This window comes from Vulpes lagopus, chromosome X (assembly GCF_018345385.1).
Source record: "Vulpes lagopus strain Blue_001 chromosome X, ASM1834538v1, whole genome shotgun sequence".
NCBI classification, from domain to species: domain Eukaryota; kingdom Metazoa; phylum Chordata; class Mammalia; order Carnivora; family Canidae; genus Vulpes; species Vulpes lagopus.
This window is the reverse complement of record NC_054848.1, coordinates 100,892,951-100,911,143: the sequence shown is the minus strand read 5'-3', so window position 1 is coordinate 100,911,143 and position 18,193 is coordinate 100,892,951. Positions and strand designations below refer to the sequence as shown.

At 48.2% G+C, this 18,193-nt stretch overlaps 1 protein-coding gene across 1 annotated transcript in view; it reads right to left on the bottom strand.

Moving 5' to 3' along the window:
• XPNPEP2 (X-prolyl aminopeptidase 2) overlaps nt 1–16,748 on the bottom strand; it is a 29,351-nt gene extending 12,603 nt beyond the window's left edge. The window contains exons 1-12 of the mRNA XM_041741832.1: nt 16,513–16,748; nt 13,908–13,984; nt 12,060–12,170; nt 10,849–10,912; nt 9,804–9,908; nt 9,469–9,555; nt 8,393–8,539; nt 4,726–4,827; nt 3,924–4,005; nt 3,424–3,619; nt 2,602–2,691; nt 605–714 (exon numbers count right to left, since the gene is read on the bottom strand). Coding sequence (XP_041597766.1) covers nt 605–714; nt 2,602–2,691; nt 3,424–3,619; nt 3,924–4,005; nt 4,726–4,827; nt 8,393–8,539; nt 9,469–9,555; nt 9,804–9,908; nt 10,849–10,912; nt 12,060–12,170; nt 13,908–13,984; nt 16,513–16,561 — 1,220 coding nt within the window. The 5' untranslated portion in view covers nt 16,562–16,748. The remainder of the gene's footprint in view (nt 1–604; nt 715–2,601; nt 2,692–3,423; nt 3,620–3,923; nt 4,006–4,725; nt 4,828–8,392; nt 8,540–9,468; nt 9,556–9,803; nt 9,909–10,848; nt 10,913–12,059; nt 12,171–13,907; nt 13,985–16,512) is intronic.
• Nucleotides 16,749–18,193: the final 1,445 nt, after the last annotated feature.

The window sequence follows — 18,193 nt, the reverse complement described above, 5'->3', positions numbered from 1 at the left end:
GCTCCAGTCTGTCAGCTACAGAGCATTCACGGTCAGACAAGGAGGGATTGTAGGCATCAATTATTCCCCCTCCACCTCCATTTTACAGATGGGACAATCAAGGCCCATTGCCCCACAGTGAGTTTGTGGTAAAGCAAGAATGAAGAAGAAACCTAGCTCCTTATGTCTGAAAGCTTCCCCAGCCCCAGAGCAGCACCCTGCACCTCAAACCTACAGTTTGCTTACAGCCTGGGCCAAGCATGCCCTTAGGGGACTTCACTCTCCAACTGGATATTTTCAAGTGGTCCAGGAGCCCCATCTGGCCTGACCCAGCCTCCACCCTCCCTAGCCTTACTCCCGGGGTCTGGGGTAGAGGGTCTGTGCCCGAAGCAGACACTAGGGGGCAACTGATGGGTGGTGGCCCTTCAAGTTGTCCCGCTTTCAGCTGGGCCTGGGGACTGTCATCGAACAGGCCCTACCCAGCTTAACTCCTTGTTCCAGAGAGGCCCCCAAATACAAGGAGTGCTTGACTTGCCCCTGAAGTAAGGAGACCAAGTCCTCCTCCTTGCCCCCACCCCCCACACTTAAAGATAGTCTGTCCGGAAGGTCGGCGGTGGTTCTTCACCCGCGGAACTTGTCCAGCAGCTCTGCCCCTGAGAACTCATCCACCGTGCCTTTGGGCACATTCTTCTCCAGCCAGACCAGGTAACGGATCACAGCCACGGCATCCCGCACCTGGAGCAGCAAGCAGAGAAGCCGGCTGACAAGTGCTCGCAGCCGGGGCTCTGGGAGCAGGGGATCAGGTGGCTGCCCTGGGAGCTGAGCTCTACACACGGGAGGCTTTCCCTGACTATTTGATAATATTAAAGGATTTTTGTTAAAATTTATATATGATCGTAGTGTGGTTATGTTTTGAAAAGAGTTCTTATCTTTCAGAGATACTTACTGAAGTGCTATCTTTTAGAGATACTAAAGTGTTGACAGAAGAAACTGTATGATATCTGGGATTTGCTTTAAAACCAGCCAGTGGGGATGCTTGGGTGGCTCAGTGGTTGAGCTTCTGCGTTTGGCTCAGGACGTGATCCCAGGGTCCTGGGATCGAGTTCCACATCAGGCTCCCAGCAGGGAGCCTGCTTCTCCCTCTGCCTGTGTCTCTGCATCTCTCTCAAATAAATAAAATATTTAAATAAATAAACAAATAAATAAATAAATAAATAAATAAATAAGCCATCATGAAATAGGCAAAATGGATGGACCCTGAGGGCATTATTCTGCCTCCCTCTCTCTGTCTCTTGTGAATAGATAAATAAAATCATCTAAAAAAATAATAAATAAAACCAGCCAGTGGCAGAGGGTAGGAGTGCGTAGGCAAGGAATGTGGTGTAGTAGACTAAATGGCCACAAGCTGCAAAGTGTTGAAGCCAAGGGAGGGTGGCTGGCGATTATCATGCTATTTTCTCTATTTTTGTATATGCTTAAAATTTTCTCTAAGAAAAAGTTTTGTAAAATTAGGCGATTTCTTCTCATTTGAACAGAAATATCCAAAAGCCATTCTCTTGCCCTGGTGGGGAAATCAGGATAGCTAACACTTAATTTAACACTTGGGAATGTGCCAGGCAGTGATCAAAGATATCTATCTATCTATCTACCTATGATTCAGTATAATTATATTTATTATATGTTATTGATATAATTATATTTACATAATTATATAATTCTGTTTATATGTGTATAATCATTTATTTATTTTTAGAATTTATTTATTTTTTATTTTTTTATTGGAGTTCGATTTGCCAACATATAGCATAACACCCAGTGCTCATCCCATCAAGTGCCCCCCTCAGTGCCCATCACCCAGTCACCCCCATCCCCCGCCCACCTCCCTTTCCACCACCCCTTGTTCATTTCCCAGAGTTAGGAGTCTCTCATGGTTCTGTCTCCTTCTCTGATATTTCCCACTCATTTTCTCTCCTTTCCCCTTTATTCCCTTTCACTATTTTTTATATTCCCCAAATGAATGAGACCATATAATGTTTGTCCTTCTCTGATTGACTTATTTCACTCAGCATAATATCCTCATATATTTATATAATTTATATACTCACTATACATTTATATAAGTCCACATTTCTATTTATATGTATATACTTATTATATGTATGTGAATGTATATATGTACACATATTTATATCTGATTATAAATTATATATTATAATTAAAATGTTAATTAACTTTTACTTGTATAATTTATGTATATATTATCTATTATATAACATATATGTTAATTTGTCTATTTAATCCTCACCACAACCCTATGCTGTAGATTTTTGTTATGATATTCATTTCGCAGATGAAGTAACTGATGCCCAGAGAAGTAAAGTAACTAGCCAGGAGGTGGGTAGACGAGCTGGGATTTTAAACTCAGACCTCTAGCCCCAGGGCCCAGGCTCTAGACCACAGTACCAGGCTTGGAATAAGGGAGTGAAGCACAGGTGGATGCCCGGGAGCTTGGTGTCCACTTTTATGTTTCATTGAGCTTCTTCAGGTTTGTTGGCAGGGTCTCCTTCCTAACTCATCAGGCAAGGAGTTCCCAAAAGGCTGGACTGCCTGCCTGTGACTTACGTGGCTGGCCCTGAGGAGGGCCTGCTCCTTGCTGTTTTTCACCGCCTTGGTCACCATCACTGGGGAGTAGGTATCTTCTACGAGTTTCTCCTGTCATGGGCAGAGAGGAAGAGATCTGGGAGCATCTCCAGAGGACAATGGGGTTTGGAAAGGTTTGGCAGGAAAGCCCAGCTAAGGGGAGACTTGCCATTCCCTAGATTGCTAGTAACTTTTCTTTCCTGTGCTTTCTGGCTCTCTAGGTCTCTCCCAGTCTTTTGTGTCCAGCTTAACCTTCCCTCCCTGCCTCCCTGCCCCTGGATCCTGGTAGCGCTCTGGGATGGATCAGAGCCGAGCCTCTGCTAGTCAATGGGCTATTCTAACAATGTGAGTTTTGTGCATGTGTATCACGACAAATACACATTTACTGAGTGTGTGCTGTGTGCCAGACACTGGGCTTTATATGTACTATCTCCTCTAATATCTTTGGAGCAACTTCTCTGAGGTCAGGACTCTTATGGCCATTTTACAGATGAGGAAACAGAGGTCCAGACTGGCTAAGTCACTGGTCCAAGGTCATTACGTAGTCAGTTCAGGACAGAACCAGGATTCAGTCTCAGGTTTGGTGACCTCAAAGCCTCTGCTCTACCACGCTGTACTCCGTCTAGTCTCCTCGGCAATCTTTCTGTGGATAGACATCTGCTCCCTCTCTTTCTATCCATTCCCAGGGAGCCCTAGCAAGGGGACTGAGCAACTGCCTCAATGGCTGGGAGGCTGTGGCCTCACTTTAGGTTGAGAATTATCAGGGCTAGAGTGGGGGATAGGGAGTGAGCCCAGCAAACCTACCAGAGGTATCACTTCATAGAGCCCATATGTAGTATAGCTGGTCCCGATCCAGATCTTCACGTCTCCAGAGGCATAGGTCTGGACACTGCCACGGACTTGGCTGTAATCTTCAATTTGCACACACATGGAGCCCGAGCAGCTGGAGTTCAGGTACTTCAGGGTCTCAGAGTCAAGGCAACTCTTATTTACAAATAGCCTGCATGAGGAGGGAAGACCAGGAGGGTCCTGAGGGTCTCTAAGGACAACGCGAAGGACAAGAGTCCTTTTGTTCCTGGAGGTCAGAGGAACCGCACCAAGGAGCCAAGCAGACCAAATTTGGAGTAGGTGGGAATTCAGGTCAAGGGGTCAGGAATAGCTGACTGGAGGCTTCCTAGAAGATCCTGTTGGAGCAGGCAGCAGGCTCCTGGGAAGGCTGCACATTACAGCAGGGTAGGTGGGATGGCAGGAGAGGGGTGGCAATTGGAAAAAGTCCCGGAGAGCAAGCCAAGGAAAAGCTGTACCTGATGGAGGAGTCTGTCAGCAGTGTGTAGGAATAGAAGAAGGGGTTATAAGGGATGTCACTGCCTCGAAGGTTGAAGAGCCCTGGGAAAGAAAATTGATGGAGACTTTTTGAGGCTGATCTGCCTGAGGCAAGTATATGTCACACCTTTGTCTCACAGTTTGCTTTGCCCACCCCCTCTCCCCCCACCAAAGATTCCCAGCAGTCTGCCTGCACATCTGCCTTGAAATGTTTCTCAGGTTTTATTTTTTTTGGGGGGGGGGCGGTGTCTTTGAGGCACTGATGAGAGCTGTGGACCCTTTGTCCCAGAAAAACGAAGATATCCAGCCAGCAATCAGCATAGTTTCGGTGGATTCCCAGTGGAATCTGAAGCCCAGAGCCTGCTGTAAGTCTGCTGTAACCTGCTGGGGTCAGGTAAGAAGCCCTGAGCCACATTGGGATAGAATTGGGCTGCACTGGGTGCCAAAGCCGGGAGAGTATGGATGCCCTGGCTGGGTGGCCAGGCTGATGGCAGGTGTTAGCTGGGCCTCTTTCTCTTTGTGAGCCTTTGCCTCTGTGCTCAGCCCATTCCTCTGATGGCCTGTGGGCTGGCTCCAGCTGGCTCTGGGCCTCCTGGTTTTCTCCTTCAGCAGACATGATCTCCTGCCCCCTCATTCTCCTAGTTCCCACAGGCCATGGCCATGGAATTCATGGACCCCATGGTTATATGGTGATTGGGGGGAGGAGTCCTGTGCTGCAGGGCCATGAGGCTTGGGGGTTGGAAAGACTCAAGTGCCCACCCATGTCCACAAGTCCATACTCACAGGCTGTTTCATCGAGTGCCGACAGAAGGACGGCTGTTGGGCCCTTGCGATGCTTCTGCATCTGGCTGCGGATGTCAGATACCTTCTCCTCCCAGGTGCTCCCTAGAAGTAAAGGAGCCCAAAGAAAGCATAAGTGACAGACTTTCCCTTTGGCACTCTGTTCCTGAGAGTGCTCCCTGAGGGAAATCGTTATCCATTTCTTTCTTTTTTTTTAATTTTTATTTATTTATGATAGAGAGAGAGAGAGAGAGAGAGAGAGAGGCAGAGACACAGGCAGAGGGAGAAGCAGGCTCCATGCACCGGGAGCCCGACGTGGGATTTGATCCCGGGTCCCCAGGATCGCACCCTGGGCCAAAGGCAGGTGCCAAACCGCTGCGCCACCCAGGGATCCCTGTCCATTTCTTTCAAAGCAATAGAAAACTTTCTCCAAACAAACTCTGTGTAGCACGACTCTTTGAACCTACTGTCTGGGTTCAAATTCTGTCTCTGCTATTACTAGTTGTGTGACCTTGGACAAATTACTTAACCCCTCTGTGTCTTATTTCACATACCTATAAAATGAGGATGGATTATCATAAGAGTATCTATGTCTATAGGGTTGTTATGGGGATCAAATTAATTACTTTTTGTAATGCACATAGGATGGTGTCTTGGTGTATGGTAAGTCTGCTGTAACTTTCTGATCAATAAATAGGTGTACAGAACACAGCTCCAAGAGAGCAGCCTTAGTCGAAGGGCAAAGGGTTGGTCATGTTCAAGCCTCTTTTTTTTTTTTAAATAACCTGGTGCCTAACTAACCACAGGTCCTTGAACATTGTCTTAATCCTTCTTTAACCCATTTTACAGATATTGAGACTTCAGGGAGGAAAAGTGACCTGTCTAGGATTTCACAGCTAGTGAAGGGTAGAGCTGAGATTTCCACCCAGGTCTGTTTGATCACACAGCTCACCCTCTTACCTGATAGACCCTGGACTATCTTGCTAACACTGTCAGTCCACAGACTTGTCCTTAAACTCTGTCTCAGAGCTGTCCTTTCCAGGATGCTTGTACCTTGGCTCTAGTTTTCATCTTTTATCCCTACTCTCTGTAATGCACATGAAGAGTCTGTCCCTAGGCACGGCTCAGAATTTGCTGGCAGAAGGTACTAAACATTAAGGATCCCAGTTGGGCTCAGAGATTAGGCATGAGTAACTTAATGCTATTTAAAAAAAAACTTCATGCAAACAGGTAAAAACTATCCAACAAGAGCCAGAGATTTGGGTATGATACTGTTTAAGGATTATTTTATTGTAGTAAAATATACATACCATAAACTGTATCATTTTAACCACTTTAAAATGCAGAATTCAGTCGCTTTAAGAACATTCACATGATTGTGCAACCACCACCACTATCTAACTCCAGAACTAATTCCAGAACATTCTTATCATCCCATAAGGAAACTCTGTAGTCATAAGGCAGCCACTCCCCATTCCCCTCAGACCCTTGGAAACCATTAATCAGCTTTCCATCTCCATCTGTATGGATTTGCCTATACTGGATATTTCATACAAATGGTACCATGCACTATGGGGCCTTTTTTGGCTTCTTTCACTTAGAATTATGTTATCAAGTTTTATGAACGTGATACATTTGCATGACAAGCAAAGGCAAATTTAAATTGTCTGATGCATACAGATATCTCTGATTAACTTTGCACGGTCTTCTCTTTGCCCTTTGCCCCCTTTATTTTATTTTATTTTATTTTTTTTCATTCCACAAATGTTTATTAAGAATGTACTACTAGACATTTCTCTGGGCAATGGGGATTCATACAGCAATAAATAAAACAGACACTTGTCCTATTAGAGTTCACATTTTAGTCTTATTATAGTTTGTAATATGTGTAACATTTGACTTTTGATTATAAATTTCAAAGTCTGTTTAAATAATAGTTGTGTTTCATTGTGAATAATACTCTGCTTTCATAAATGAATATAACGACCCTAAGACATTTAGGTCAAACTCCAATGAATGAAAGTGAACTGTTATTCCAGCCTCTGTGTGCCACTTGCAGTGACTGGGGGTTCATGTTTTCCAGGGTCCAATACTCCTTTCTGGACTGACTCTCCTGCTACATCTTTCTTCTTCTTTTTTTTTTTTTAATTAACTTTTATTGGTGTTCAATTTACCAACATACAGAAAAACACCCAGTGCTCATCCCGTCAAGTGTCCACCTCAGTGCCCGTCACCCATTCCCCTCCAACACCCGCCCTCCTCCCCTTCCACCACCCCTAGTTCGTTTCCCCGAGTTAGGAGTCTTTATGTTCTGTCTCCCTTCCTGATATTTCCCAACATTTCTTTTCCCTTCCTTTATATTCCCTTTCACTATTATTCATATTCCCCAAATTAATGAGAACATACACTGTTTGTCCTTCTCCGATTGACTTATTTCACTCAGCCCTTTGCCCCCTTTAAAGACTATCTGTTGCTGGAGAGAATGTCTCTCTTGTCTCTGTAAGCTTAGGGACTCAAGAACTCTGTTCTTGGACTTCCAATCCTAGTTTTGGCTCTTTCTTGAAGACTAGCCACCAATAAAGACTCAGCATTCCATCACTTGTGGGCCATAAGGAATCCCACGTGAATTCTCCCTTGGTCCCTGGAAGCTTTCCCTTCTCTATCTCCTCTCCCTCCCAACATAACTGAGCCCTTCTTTATCTGAGAGGGATGTGTTTTATTTATGATGGCAGAGTCCTGGATAGCAAGTTTCCTTAAAAACTTTTTTGAGATGCCAAATGATTCTACGAGCTATATCAGAATGGATAAAGAAAATTGGGCAGGATTTTAGCTTGTTTCATCAGCCTTGCTATTTTGAAATTCCCCTCTTGCTTTCTTGACTCCTTTTCAAACAAGAAATGTGCATGGACCTGCGTGCGGAGACGGGCTGCTTGGATTGCCCAATATTCTTAGGAATCCACATCCATTGGCTCTTTCAGAATTCCTAGGGAGGTAGGTGGTGGTGGTGACCAAGACAGTGATTCATCATCAGTAGCCTGGTCCGGTCAGGATTTTAGATACTACTTACCAGAATTGTAGAGAATGCTGTTCTTTTATGACGTTTTTAGGTGGTATCGATGACATCAAGATGAACATTATCGGTGTTAGAATTTGGGGGGGGGGGGGTCAGTTAACTTTCTTTTGTGGTCTGTCCAAAATCCGAACCCTAATTTGTACCATGGACTGACCTTGAATGTAGTTATATACTTCCTTTGTCAGCCTGGCTCACCTGACCCCAGTCATACCACAGGAGGGCCAGAAGTCAACAACCAGACAGACAATTCATATCATGTTTTTTCCTTCTCTTCAAAGGGGTAGGGCTCTTTTCTTTCTTTTCATCTTGCTCTGACTCCTTTGTTTCCCCTTTCCTGCTCCCTCTTGCTTCAAATCCTAACACTACTTATTCCAGCATTTTCTAAATACGGTCTGAGGACCTTTGATTCAGGCTGTTTGAGATGAGGGGCCCCAGACATCTGCTTTTTAAATAAGCATCCCAGACTATTTGGGTACACGGGAAGGTTTGAGAACCATTGCTCTGGTAATTCCCAGGACAAAATTTTCAGCCAAAGGAGCAGCAGTGGGGACCTGTGTACCTTCAAGCTGGGAAGAACGAGCTCAGTCAGGGAATCACCTGTGAATGCCTCCTTCAGGGCATAAATGGGCTGGCTTGGAAACAGAGGCTTCTCTGACCCCCATGCCAGGTCCACAAGATTGTCTGTGATGGACACCAGTTGTATGTTAGAGTTTTTGAGGGCCGTGTAATAACTCTTCCAGGAACCTGCAGAGACAGGAAGCCGTCACTTGTACCCTCACTTGTACCCTGCCGGTTTACACCTCCGCAAAACTGTGACTCGGGCAGAATTAGTCCTTGTCTCCTTGCCTCCCACTGCATTGCCACAGCTTCTGCTGCCCAGAGCAGGTCCAAGCAGTCTGGTCCTCCTGGGGTATGTCCTCTCAGCCTCCTCTTTCTGCCTTTGAAGCCTGATTGTCCCGGGGCCCACCCAACACTGCCCACGGCCAACTGGCTAGGCTTATCTTTCTAATTGCCAGTGGCCAGGGGGCCCTCTTCTCAGGACTCTCCATTTTAAGTGAGTATCAACACCATAGCCCGAAGGAATGGTGATGTTCATGCCGTTGGAAAGGCTGGTAAAGAAGCCAGTTCTGGGGGGGTAGTCTTTTGGTTCATGTTCATGAAGACTCCACCCTTAGGGGCAGGCTGGCCAGCTGGCTGGGGCCCCAGAGCTCAGGGAGCTGTATTCTTGGCAGGGGTGGGGGGGACTATGCTTCTTTGCTCAGAAACCCACTGGCCTCCTTTGACCTTGCAAGCTGCCTTCTAGAAGAGGGCTACCAAATGATTCTACAGCCACAACTGGCAGAGAGCCCCGGAGTATAGAGGCTGGTTCTAGGTTCAAGAACATCCTGGTCTATTGTCTGCTAGATCTTAATAATTCCCTGAGTCTTCTAGGTTGGCTCTCTGTACTCATGACTTTTTTTTTTTTAATCTGCATTCATTCTTTTAAATATATCTTCATTTCACAATCCATGAATCAATCTTTGTTGCAAAATATCCTGCAACTACAACCTCAGACACGCTATCTTTAGGGTCATCCTGCCTCTCCTTCTACCAAGGTATGCTTCTTTACATCCCAGAGGGGCTGAGTCACCCTCATGGGTGTGAACAAATGCAGGAATGAGGGAATAACATACCAATGGAGAAGAGAAAGGGGTCGAAACCCACACGCCCTCCAGCGGGAACCTCAGCGAGGAGCCAGGTGACTATGGAAGTTATATCAACTGAGAGGGAGACAGGAAAGAATGCGGAGTCACCTCTAGGGCCAGCACCAGGCCCTACAGTCAGACTTCTGTCTGTGACAGTCCCGTCTTATCTGTCCTCCTTGATATTAGCTTCAAAGGTTAGGGACAGCTTCAGATTTTCAGAGTCCCCCACAGAGGCCCACCATGGCCTTGCATGCATCCTCTTACCTGTGCCTTCTAGAACCTAGTCCAGGCTTCAGAGCTTGGGGGATGTGCGCCCCTTTTACCTTCTTTATGCAGCTCCCAGTTGCAGTCCATTTGTCGCTCAGCCTGGGTCCAGTAGCGACTGTCGGTCCAGAGACCTGCTTTCCCCACGCTCACTACTGCTGTGCCTGGGGCAGAACAGAGAAACTTGGAGGCGTGGATGAAGGTGAGGAAGGTGGCCTTAGGGGATGCATAGGCAAGATGGTGCTGACTCTGAGGATGTCCCAAGGGGCCTTTGGAAAGAACTGCTCTCCTTCACTGCAAGGGAGTGAGGTGGCAGACATTAAGGAGAGCATTGAGGGAAGCCAGCGTGGGCATCTCTGCTTTGTGTTGAGGGCCTCTCCTAAGGAGGGACAAGTGGGGTTCACTTTTGACAGTCAATGCTGCAGGTAGGCTCTCTCAGGAAAGATGGCGTGGTAGCCATCTAGACTATAGCATCAAGACTCAGTGGCCGATAGGGACATGAAGCCAGGAGCTTAGCTGAAGACGCAGAGAAGCCAAACCCAGTGATTGTGGCCAGAATGGGTAAGGCAAGGGAGCTTGAAGCCCAGGGAAAGAATGTTTAAGGACCAGTGAGGGAAGCTTGGATTTCACTCAAGGGCCACGATCAGGGTGGGAGGCCTCTTCAGAAACAGAGATCCCATAAAGGGCCTCTATTTGGTGTCTCATTTGGCTCAGTGAGGTGACATCTGAGAAAGGACCAGCTAAGTAAAACTTGGTCCCCAAGTGAGAGCATGTGAAGGGAATTAGTAGGCCCCCAGTTGCTAGATGTGGAAGTAGCAGTTGTTCTGGAATTGGGGCCCAGGGTGTGCTAAGCTAGGCCTGGCTGCTGCAGGGGCCACAAGCACAGCAACAAAGCCAGGAGGGCCATCCACCTCAGGCAGAAGTGTGACTGATGGGCTATGATGTGTGCCCTGGTGACCCTTTTCAGAGTAGTAGAGGGGAAGAAGAGCCTCTGGACACTAGGTCCTAGGGTCCTGGCTTCAGAGAACTGGCCATATCAGAGCCTCTGTGACCATGTCTGGGTCTCCCAACAGAAGCAATAAAGAGCTGGGTAATGGCTCTCACCTGCAGACCCCGTAAACCCTGTGATCCACGCACGCCTCTTGTCACGTTTGCCGATGTACTCACTCTAGGAAATCAATGACACCATCATTAGCTTTTTTTCATGGAGTTAGACATCCCTCTCCTCACGGAAGACCCCCCACTGCATCCTGGTTCTTTCTGTCTGGACAGATTCGACCAGTCCTACAAGTCCAGGCACACTGGGCACCTCTTCCAGGAAGTCCTCTATCACAGCCCCAGATCTCAGGATCTCCCCTTCCTTTTGGACAACTGGATTTCTTGAAGTCTAAATCCCATAGTCCAGCACTGGGCAGAATAGTCAGAGAATCTTATCTCCCTGGCCAGAATGTAAACTCCGTGCAGTCTAGGATCATGTCTTTGGGTCCTTCTGGGTTCTTCCCTCCAGTTGTCCTGCCTCTCTCCAGGCTAGTATAGTACACTGGGTACATCATAAATAATTTCTGCAGAGGGCTTCCCACATTATTGTATTTTGATCATCATAATCCCTTGAGGCAGATCTCAATATTTCTATTTAGCAGAAGAGAAAACTGAGTCTCAGAGAAGTTGAGGCACTTACCCAAAGTGGGAAAACAAATTCAAGCAATCTTATTAACACTAAAAATCCCTTCTCTTCCAAACTGGCTAGTACTGGAAAGGTGGATGGGATGGAGGTGGAACCAGTGGTGGGGAAAGGGTGGGCTGGGTGGGTAGGGGTGCTGCTTTGGGAAAAGCAGTTCTTATTCAGACCATCTTGTTTTTTGTCTGCTCCCCTCCCCCAATCTACACCCCAAATTCGTGTAGCCCGGGCCTCTGGATCATTCCAGTGCTCCACCCACCAGGTTAAGGGAAGGTTACAATGCTTCCAGTCCAATTCCTAGCCCACACTTTAACCTCAAAGGGCCAGATTACCCTAAACTTTCATTATGGATCTGCCATTTAGGAATTGATCAAAATCGATTCTGAGCTTGTTGATAGTTTCATTGCCTGAAGTCAAGGAGATCTAGTAGTGTCTTCTCTCATATGTAAAGGAATACATTCTCTCAGCTGCCCTAAAACTCCCGTGTCCAAGCCCCTTACTTCCTTCCCTTTGCCTTTTGAATCCATTCTCTGCCTTCATCTTCTGAGCCTTAATGGCCTCTGGTTCGTGGCCTGTCCCCATTGATGGCTGACCCAAGACAGCAGCGGGCAAGGGTGGGGGAGGAGCTGTCCCTCACCATGTGGGCATCCGTTTCGGGGATGATGTAGGCAGAAAGTTTCAGGCTGTGCATCTGCTGGCGAAGGGCCGTGAGCTGCGCTGTGGTATTGACCGCAGTAACTGGAAGGTACTGACAGATGACAGGAAGACACCAAGACACACACAGAGACACACACTACTTAGAGAGAATGATGCCTGGGCCCCAGCATCCAATGGTACCACTGGTCTCTCCTTAGGCAGGTGTTATAGGGCAGGTAGGCTGGGTCAGCCTGGAGAGGAATGGGGTGGGGGTGTTGGCAGCTTATGTCACAGGTTAGTCTACATTAAGGTGTCTGGGCCAAGCAGAGATGGAGGCATTGAAGAACTTGGAGAGGAACTCCTTGTGGCAATATGCGACCTGAGTCTGGGATGGGGGCATGGGTGAGAACTGCAGGGATCTGAGCCCTGGCACTGGGCCAGGCTAGAGGGACAGTCTTTCTCTGGATACCTTGGAGTCAGGGTTGCCAACTTAGCAAATAAAAATACAGAATATCCAAAAACAAAAAATACAGAATATCCATCTGTCACATCTGAATTTTAGATAAGCAACATATAATGTTTTAGTATAAGTATGTCCCATGCACTATTTGGGGCATACTTACACTAAAACATGTATTTATTATTTGAAATTCAGATGTAACTGGGCGCCCTGTATTTCATCTGGCAATCCTACCTTGGGGACTTTTTCAAGTTTCCATTCACTGGTCCCAAATGGCAGAGGAGAGTGAATAAGTAGCCCCAGCATTGTCTAGAAAGATCCCCCTCTAAGCCAGACATTTCTTAAAAGGCTGCCTTATCTTTAAAACAAACTGTGGGGATCCCTGGGTGGTGCAGCAGTTTGGCACCTGCCTTTGGCCCAGGGCGTGATCCTGGAGACCTGGGATCGAATCCCACGTTGGGCTCCCTGCATGGAGCCTGCTTCTCCCTCTGCCTGTGTCTCTGCCTCTCTGTCTCTCTCTGTGTGACTATCATGAATAAATAAATAAAATCTTTAAAAAAAATAAAATAAAAAATAAAACAAACTGTGTGGGGTTTTTGTTTCATTTTACCTTCTATTCAATGATATAACCATGTTTGTTTTCATATAAAAACAACGTGGATTGCCCACCCACCTGCCTGCCCCAGTGGTCTCATAAAGTTGACATTGCAAGCAGATGCACCCCACTGGCCCTAAGGCTTAGTGAACTGCTGGCAGGCCACAAGGTTTCACCTCTGGCCTGCCCCTGCCCTACGAAGCTCTTTCGCCCTATTCTGATTGTGGAAAGAATCTACTAGTCTCCAGCTAGGAAGCTGCCACCGATCTTTCAGCTCCAATATGCTGGGCCTTCTTCCTAGTCACACCCTAGGGCTCCCTTTTGTCCTTTCCATCCTTTTTTTCGTGGGCTTTTCTAGCCCTCTGTCTCACTTCCTTCTCTCTTCTGTGCCTCCCTCCGCTCTGTTCCTTTAGAACTTTTGTTTTCTTTCCTCCCATCCTCCTCCTTGCCTCTCCCTAGCCTCAGCCAAAGGCTAGTTAGAGGCCTCCACCCTCTTTGGTGCCCTCCCCCCTCCCGTGGGGCTGCCCAGGCCGGAAGTAGATAACCTGCTGTGGGAATGGGGGGGTGGGAGGGATGGGGTGGTGTGGGGGGGAGTGGGAAGGAGGGAGGGATGGGGGGTTGGGTGTCAGACACCTGAGAATGTGCTGCCCGCCCGGAGGGATGTTAATCAAAAACAGGGGCCCCAGAGTCCGGAAGTCAGGAGAAAGCCTGGTTAGAGGGAGAGACTAACGACTGAGCCAATGGGGGATGGGGAGGAGATCGGAGCTGGGGGCGGGGCCGGGGTGGGTCCTTACCGGAGGGCTGATGGAACAGTTTCTCACATCCTCTCCTCTCAGGTTCGCTGCTTTTGGGTGGCCCCAGGCACCCAAAGCTAGAAACCAGGGAGAAAAATCCAGGGTCACTTGGAGACCAGTGAGCTCCTAGAGAGCACAGGGACGTGTTTCCCCAAATCGCCCTCCCTGTCTCCCACCGGGCCTCCATCCTTTGAAACAAGCAGCGCTGTCCAACTCTATTTGAGGATAAAAATAATCACATTTCATAGGAAATTAGGTGGAATGGGATGGCACCCTGGGTCACAATCAAAGAAACCTGTTTCATCGACAAGTGATTGCCACTTTTGCAAGGGTTTTATTGCTCATTAAATCAATTTTCCCTTCTAATCTAATTGGGTCTTTTCAGGGTTTACCAAACCGTTGTGTGTAAATTAAATTTTTGTAATCAAATTTTCTTTGAAATGCTCTAGAGAATCTTGCTAAATAATCACCCCACCTTCATTTTACCCTTCTATAAATCTAATTTTATATATATATTGGGTTTACTTAAATTCAAGGCCCACTTGTATCATTTATTACAATCCAAATCTCTGGCTGTCAGTCCAGGCCCATTTTAAATACATAAAACAAATCAATCCCAATCTGACACCATCGCCTGGTGGGGAAAGGTAGCTTAGCATTTAAAGGTCTTCTACTATGTGCCAGACACTGAGCTCAGTAATTTATCTATAGTATCTTATTCTATACTTGCAACAAACCTGTGAGGTGGGTATTACCATTTATTTTCTTTTTTTAAGCTTTTATTTATTTATTTACAGAGAGAGAGAGAGCGAGCACAAGCAAAGAAAACAGCAGGCAGAGGGAGAGGGAGAGGGAGAAGTAGGCTCTCTGCTGATCAGGGAGGCTCCGTCCCAGGACCCTGGGATAATGACCTGATTGGAAGGCAGACAATTAACCAGTTAACTGACTGAACCACCCAGGCACCCCTACCCTCTATTTTCTCTAAGGGAGGAAGCTGAAGCCCAGATAGGTTTAGTAACTCATCCAAGTTTTGCCACAGTGAGTCAGTGGTAAAGCAGGGATTTGAACCCGGGCCATCAGAGTACAAAAAGTCAACCACGGAAGGGTGGTGCCCCAGAAAGGAGAGAACATATGAAGACTTAGTTTCCAATTTGGGCTCTGCCGCAAATTTGGTGCCCTAAGGAGAGTCACCCAATATTCACAGGGCAAGCATTTCCTAAATACCTACTGTATGCCAGACACTGGGCTAGTCCTCCAGTCTCTGGGCCTTCAAAGCCTAAAAAGCCTGTGGTCACTGATAGTCCTTTCCTCCAGCCCCTGCCTTTAGGGGAGATCTCCTCAGAGAGTAATGGGGGCCTGGGCATGGGGAGACACTATGCTTTTACCTTATGAGTGGGTTGAGCTACAGATAGGAGGGTGGCTAGGCATCTAACACTAGAAATGCCCTGCCTGGCTCTCTTGGTCTCATAAACTTAAGGGGGAGATGAGACCCATACTGTTGAAATAAGAAAATGATCCCATTTCTGTAGGAACAGATAGTTGGCAAAACAGTGATGCTAAGGTGCCAACGTAAGAAGCAAGACTCAGCCAACCTGTGTCCCTCTGGACATCCAGATTGCTGTTCTCTGAGGCCAGGACCGTGGCTCTCAAGGACAGGCTCTGCAGCTGAATCTCTCTGTGTTCCCTGGCCCAGAGCCTGGCACCGGGGAGGTACTCAGGAATGGGGTGCTGCCTTAATGAGCGGAGTCCTGCTGACAGAGGAAGAAGGGAAGGGAGGCCTCCCTGAGGCTGGGGGTGGAGTGGAGGTGGGGGGCATCGAGCTGGGCTGAGCTGGGCGTCTAATTGTGACCAAAGAGGCAAACAGCACCATAGGAGTGACAGAGACCGAACTTTAGCTAGGCTCCTCTGAGCCTCTTCTTTACTTGGACTTGACTTTGTTTATGTCCTTCTGTGTCCATCCTGTCCTTACTGGGCAAGGCATCAGCCAGTCCTCAGTAAGAATCTTGCTAAGCCAGTTTAGAGACCATCCCCCCACCCTTAATACCTGATCACCTTTGCCATCTGATCACATTCCTCATTCTTCACCTTCGATAGCTGTTCACCCTGGCCTGCCTTCAGTGAGAATCCTATTAATAAGTTGGCTCAGCAAGAACCCCCACCCCTGCTGTCTTCTCTTGGCAATATTACATCCACTGCCCCCCTCCCCACTCCCCTACCCCCGTTCACTGGCTGGGAGTCCTCAGTCATCTTTGCTGTGTTTAGAGTTGAGCTCGATCTTTCTCCCCTATTGCAATGCCCTTATTGCAATAGTTTTGGATAAAGTCTTCCTTACTCTCCACAAGTGCCAGAATCATCTTTTCTTTAACAGGTAGAAATGGCAAGGTACCAAGCCAGACTTGACCTGAGTCTGGAGGGCCCCCAAGGACTGGCCCTGGGATTCTTCTTTCTCAAGACAGAGAGGAGGACCAAGAGAGAAAGGGACAACCTGGGCCCCAGCCCTTACTCCAACCCTTTCTGAGCCCAGAGGGGAGAGGCCAGAGCTGCTCTCCAGCTGGACCTGCCCTCCCAGTGGCGGTGTGGGAGGGAGGGACCAGGATGCACATACCACAGAGGAAGACAAGCCAGGGGCAGCAGCCCCAGCGAGCCCAGGCCATGGGGTCTCCAGATGCTGGTGCTGGGTGGATGGAAGGGATGGGGGAGAAGGAGGAAGGGCTGTTTCCCTGCCCTCTTCCTCCAGGCCTTCCCAGGGCAGGAGCAGCCAGGAGGCTGGGGCTGGCGATGGGGAGGAGGCGTCCGGCCAGATGGATGGAGAGTCCCCCTCTGGTCTCTTGTATCTGAGGGCTCCGGGAGTCAAGAGTCCAGGTGGGTGGGGAAGTGTGGGCTCTCCCGAGCCCGCCCCGTGCAGAGTCCAAAGATCTTCAGGGCAGAGGAGCAGCAGCTGGTCTCAATCAGCCTGCTCCTCCCTGCCCCCCTCTTCGGCAGTCTGCCTCAGCAGCCATTCTGATTTCTGTCCCCCTCCTTCCAGCAAGCTGTTTCCCATTAGCTCCCCACCCTGGGCTCTGGCTCAGAGATGAATGTTGATCCTTCCTCCTCCTTTGAGCTGGCCTGTCTCATAAAAAGCCAGTGTCCTCTGTCCCTCATGTTTAGGAAGCACCACTGTGCCCTTAAGGGAAGTTGGTTACAGCCAGGGAGCAACGTTCTGCAGTTGGGGTGAGTCCCCACGGTAGAGCCTGCTTGGCAAGAGTGCTGCCAGCCACCAGCAGAGGGGAGGACCACATTTCTCTTGTGGTGGCTGGGACGGCGGAGTCCCACTCAGCTGTTGGAGCATTCCTGTGTCAGAGGGAATGAAGGTCCTGTTTGGAGGGTTTGGGGGAATGCTACTGAAGAGGGAAGAAGACTCAAAAGGGCAGTTTGGAGGCACCTAGAACACTGGGGAACTGGACATGCCCTTTCTGCCATAGCTTCTAGAACGAGGCTTTGGTTCCCCTGAAGTATGGATCACTCCGAAGCAGCACGAGTCCCTACAGGGGAAGCGGAGAGTACAGAGCCAGCCTTGTCTCCAGGGCCCCAGCATCTTCGGGCAGCTGGCTGCATCAGTGCCTCTAGAACGCTTGGCCAGAAAGCAATACGTCTGCGAGACAAACTGACCCAGTAGGCAGGTACTTACCTAGTCTAGAGGGCCCCAGAAGTAAACCACCCGCTCCTTTTCAACTTGTTTTTGATGTATTTACACTCTGCTTCCATCCGCCACCAGTTTAAGTTGAAGGTGGCTTTCAAATAACCCATCCAAATAAATAAAAGAGACCCGTTTGGAAGAGGGAAAGAGGGTCTTTACGGGACCCCTGCCAGAAGGGGAATTTTTATTTTTTTAAAGATTTTATTTATTTACTCATGAGGGAGAGAGAGAGAGAGAGAGAGAGAGAGAGAGAGAGAGGCAGAGGGAGAAGCAGGCTCCCTGCGGGGCTTGATGCGGGGTTCAATCCCAGGACCCCGGGATCACAACCTGAGGCAAAGGCAGATGCTCAACCACTGAGCCACCAAGGCACCCCAGGAGGGGAATTTAAACGAGTGAGGAGGTTCTGTGAACTCCACCTCCAGGCATAAAGGCAGATGACAGAGCCCACAGCCCCAGAGGACAGACCAGGGACAAGGACCATGAGGACCCTGTGTGGTTTTGGGACTGCTGATGCTCCTGCTGTCTTTTCCCTGTTCCACTCCCTCCCACTCCCGCCCCTGTTCCAGGACTGGAAATGATGTGATTCCCAGAGACCAGAGGACTGGGGGGA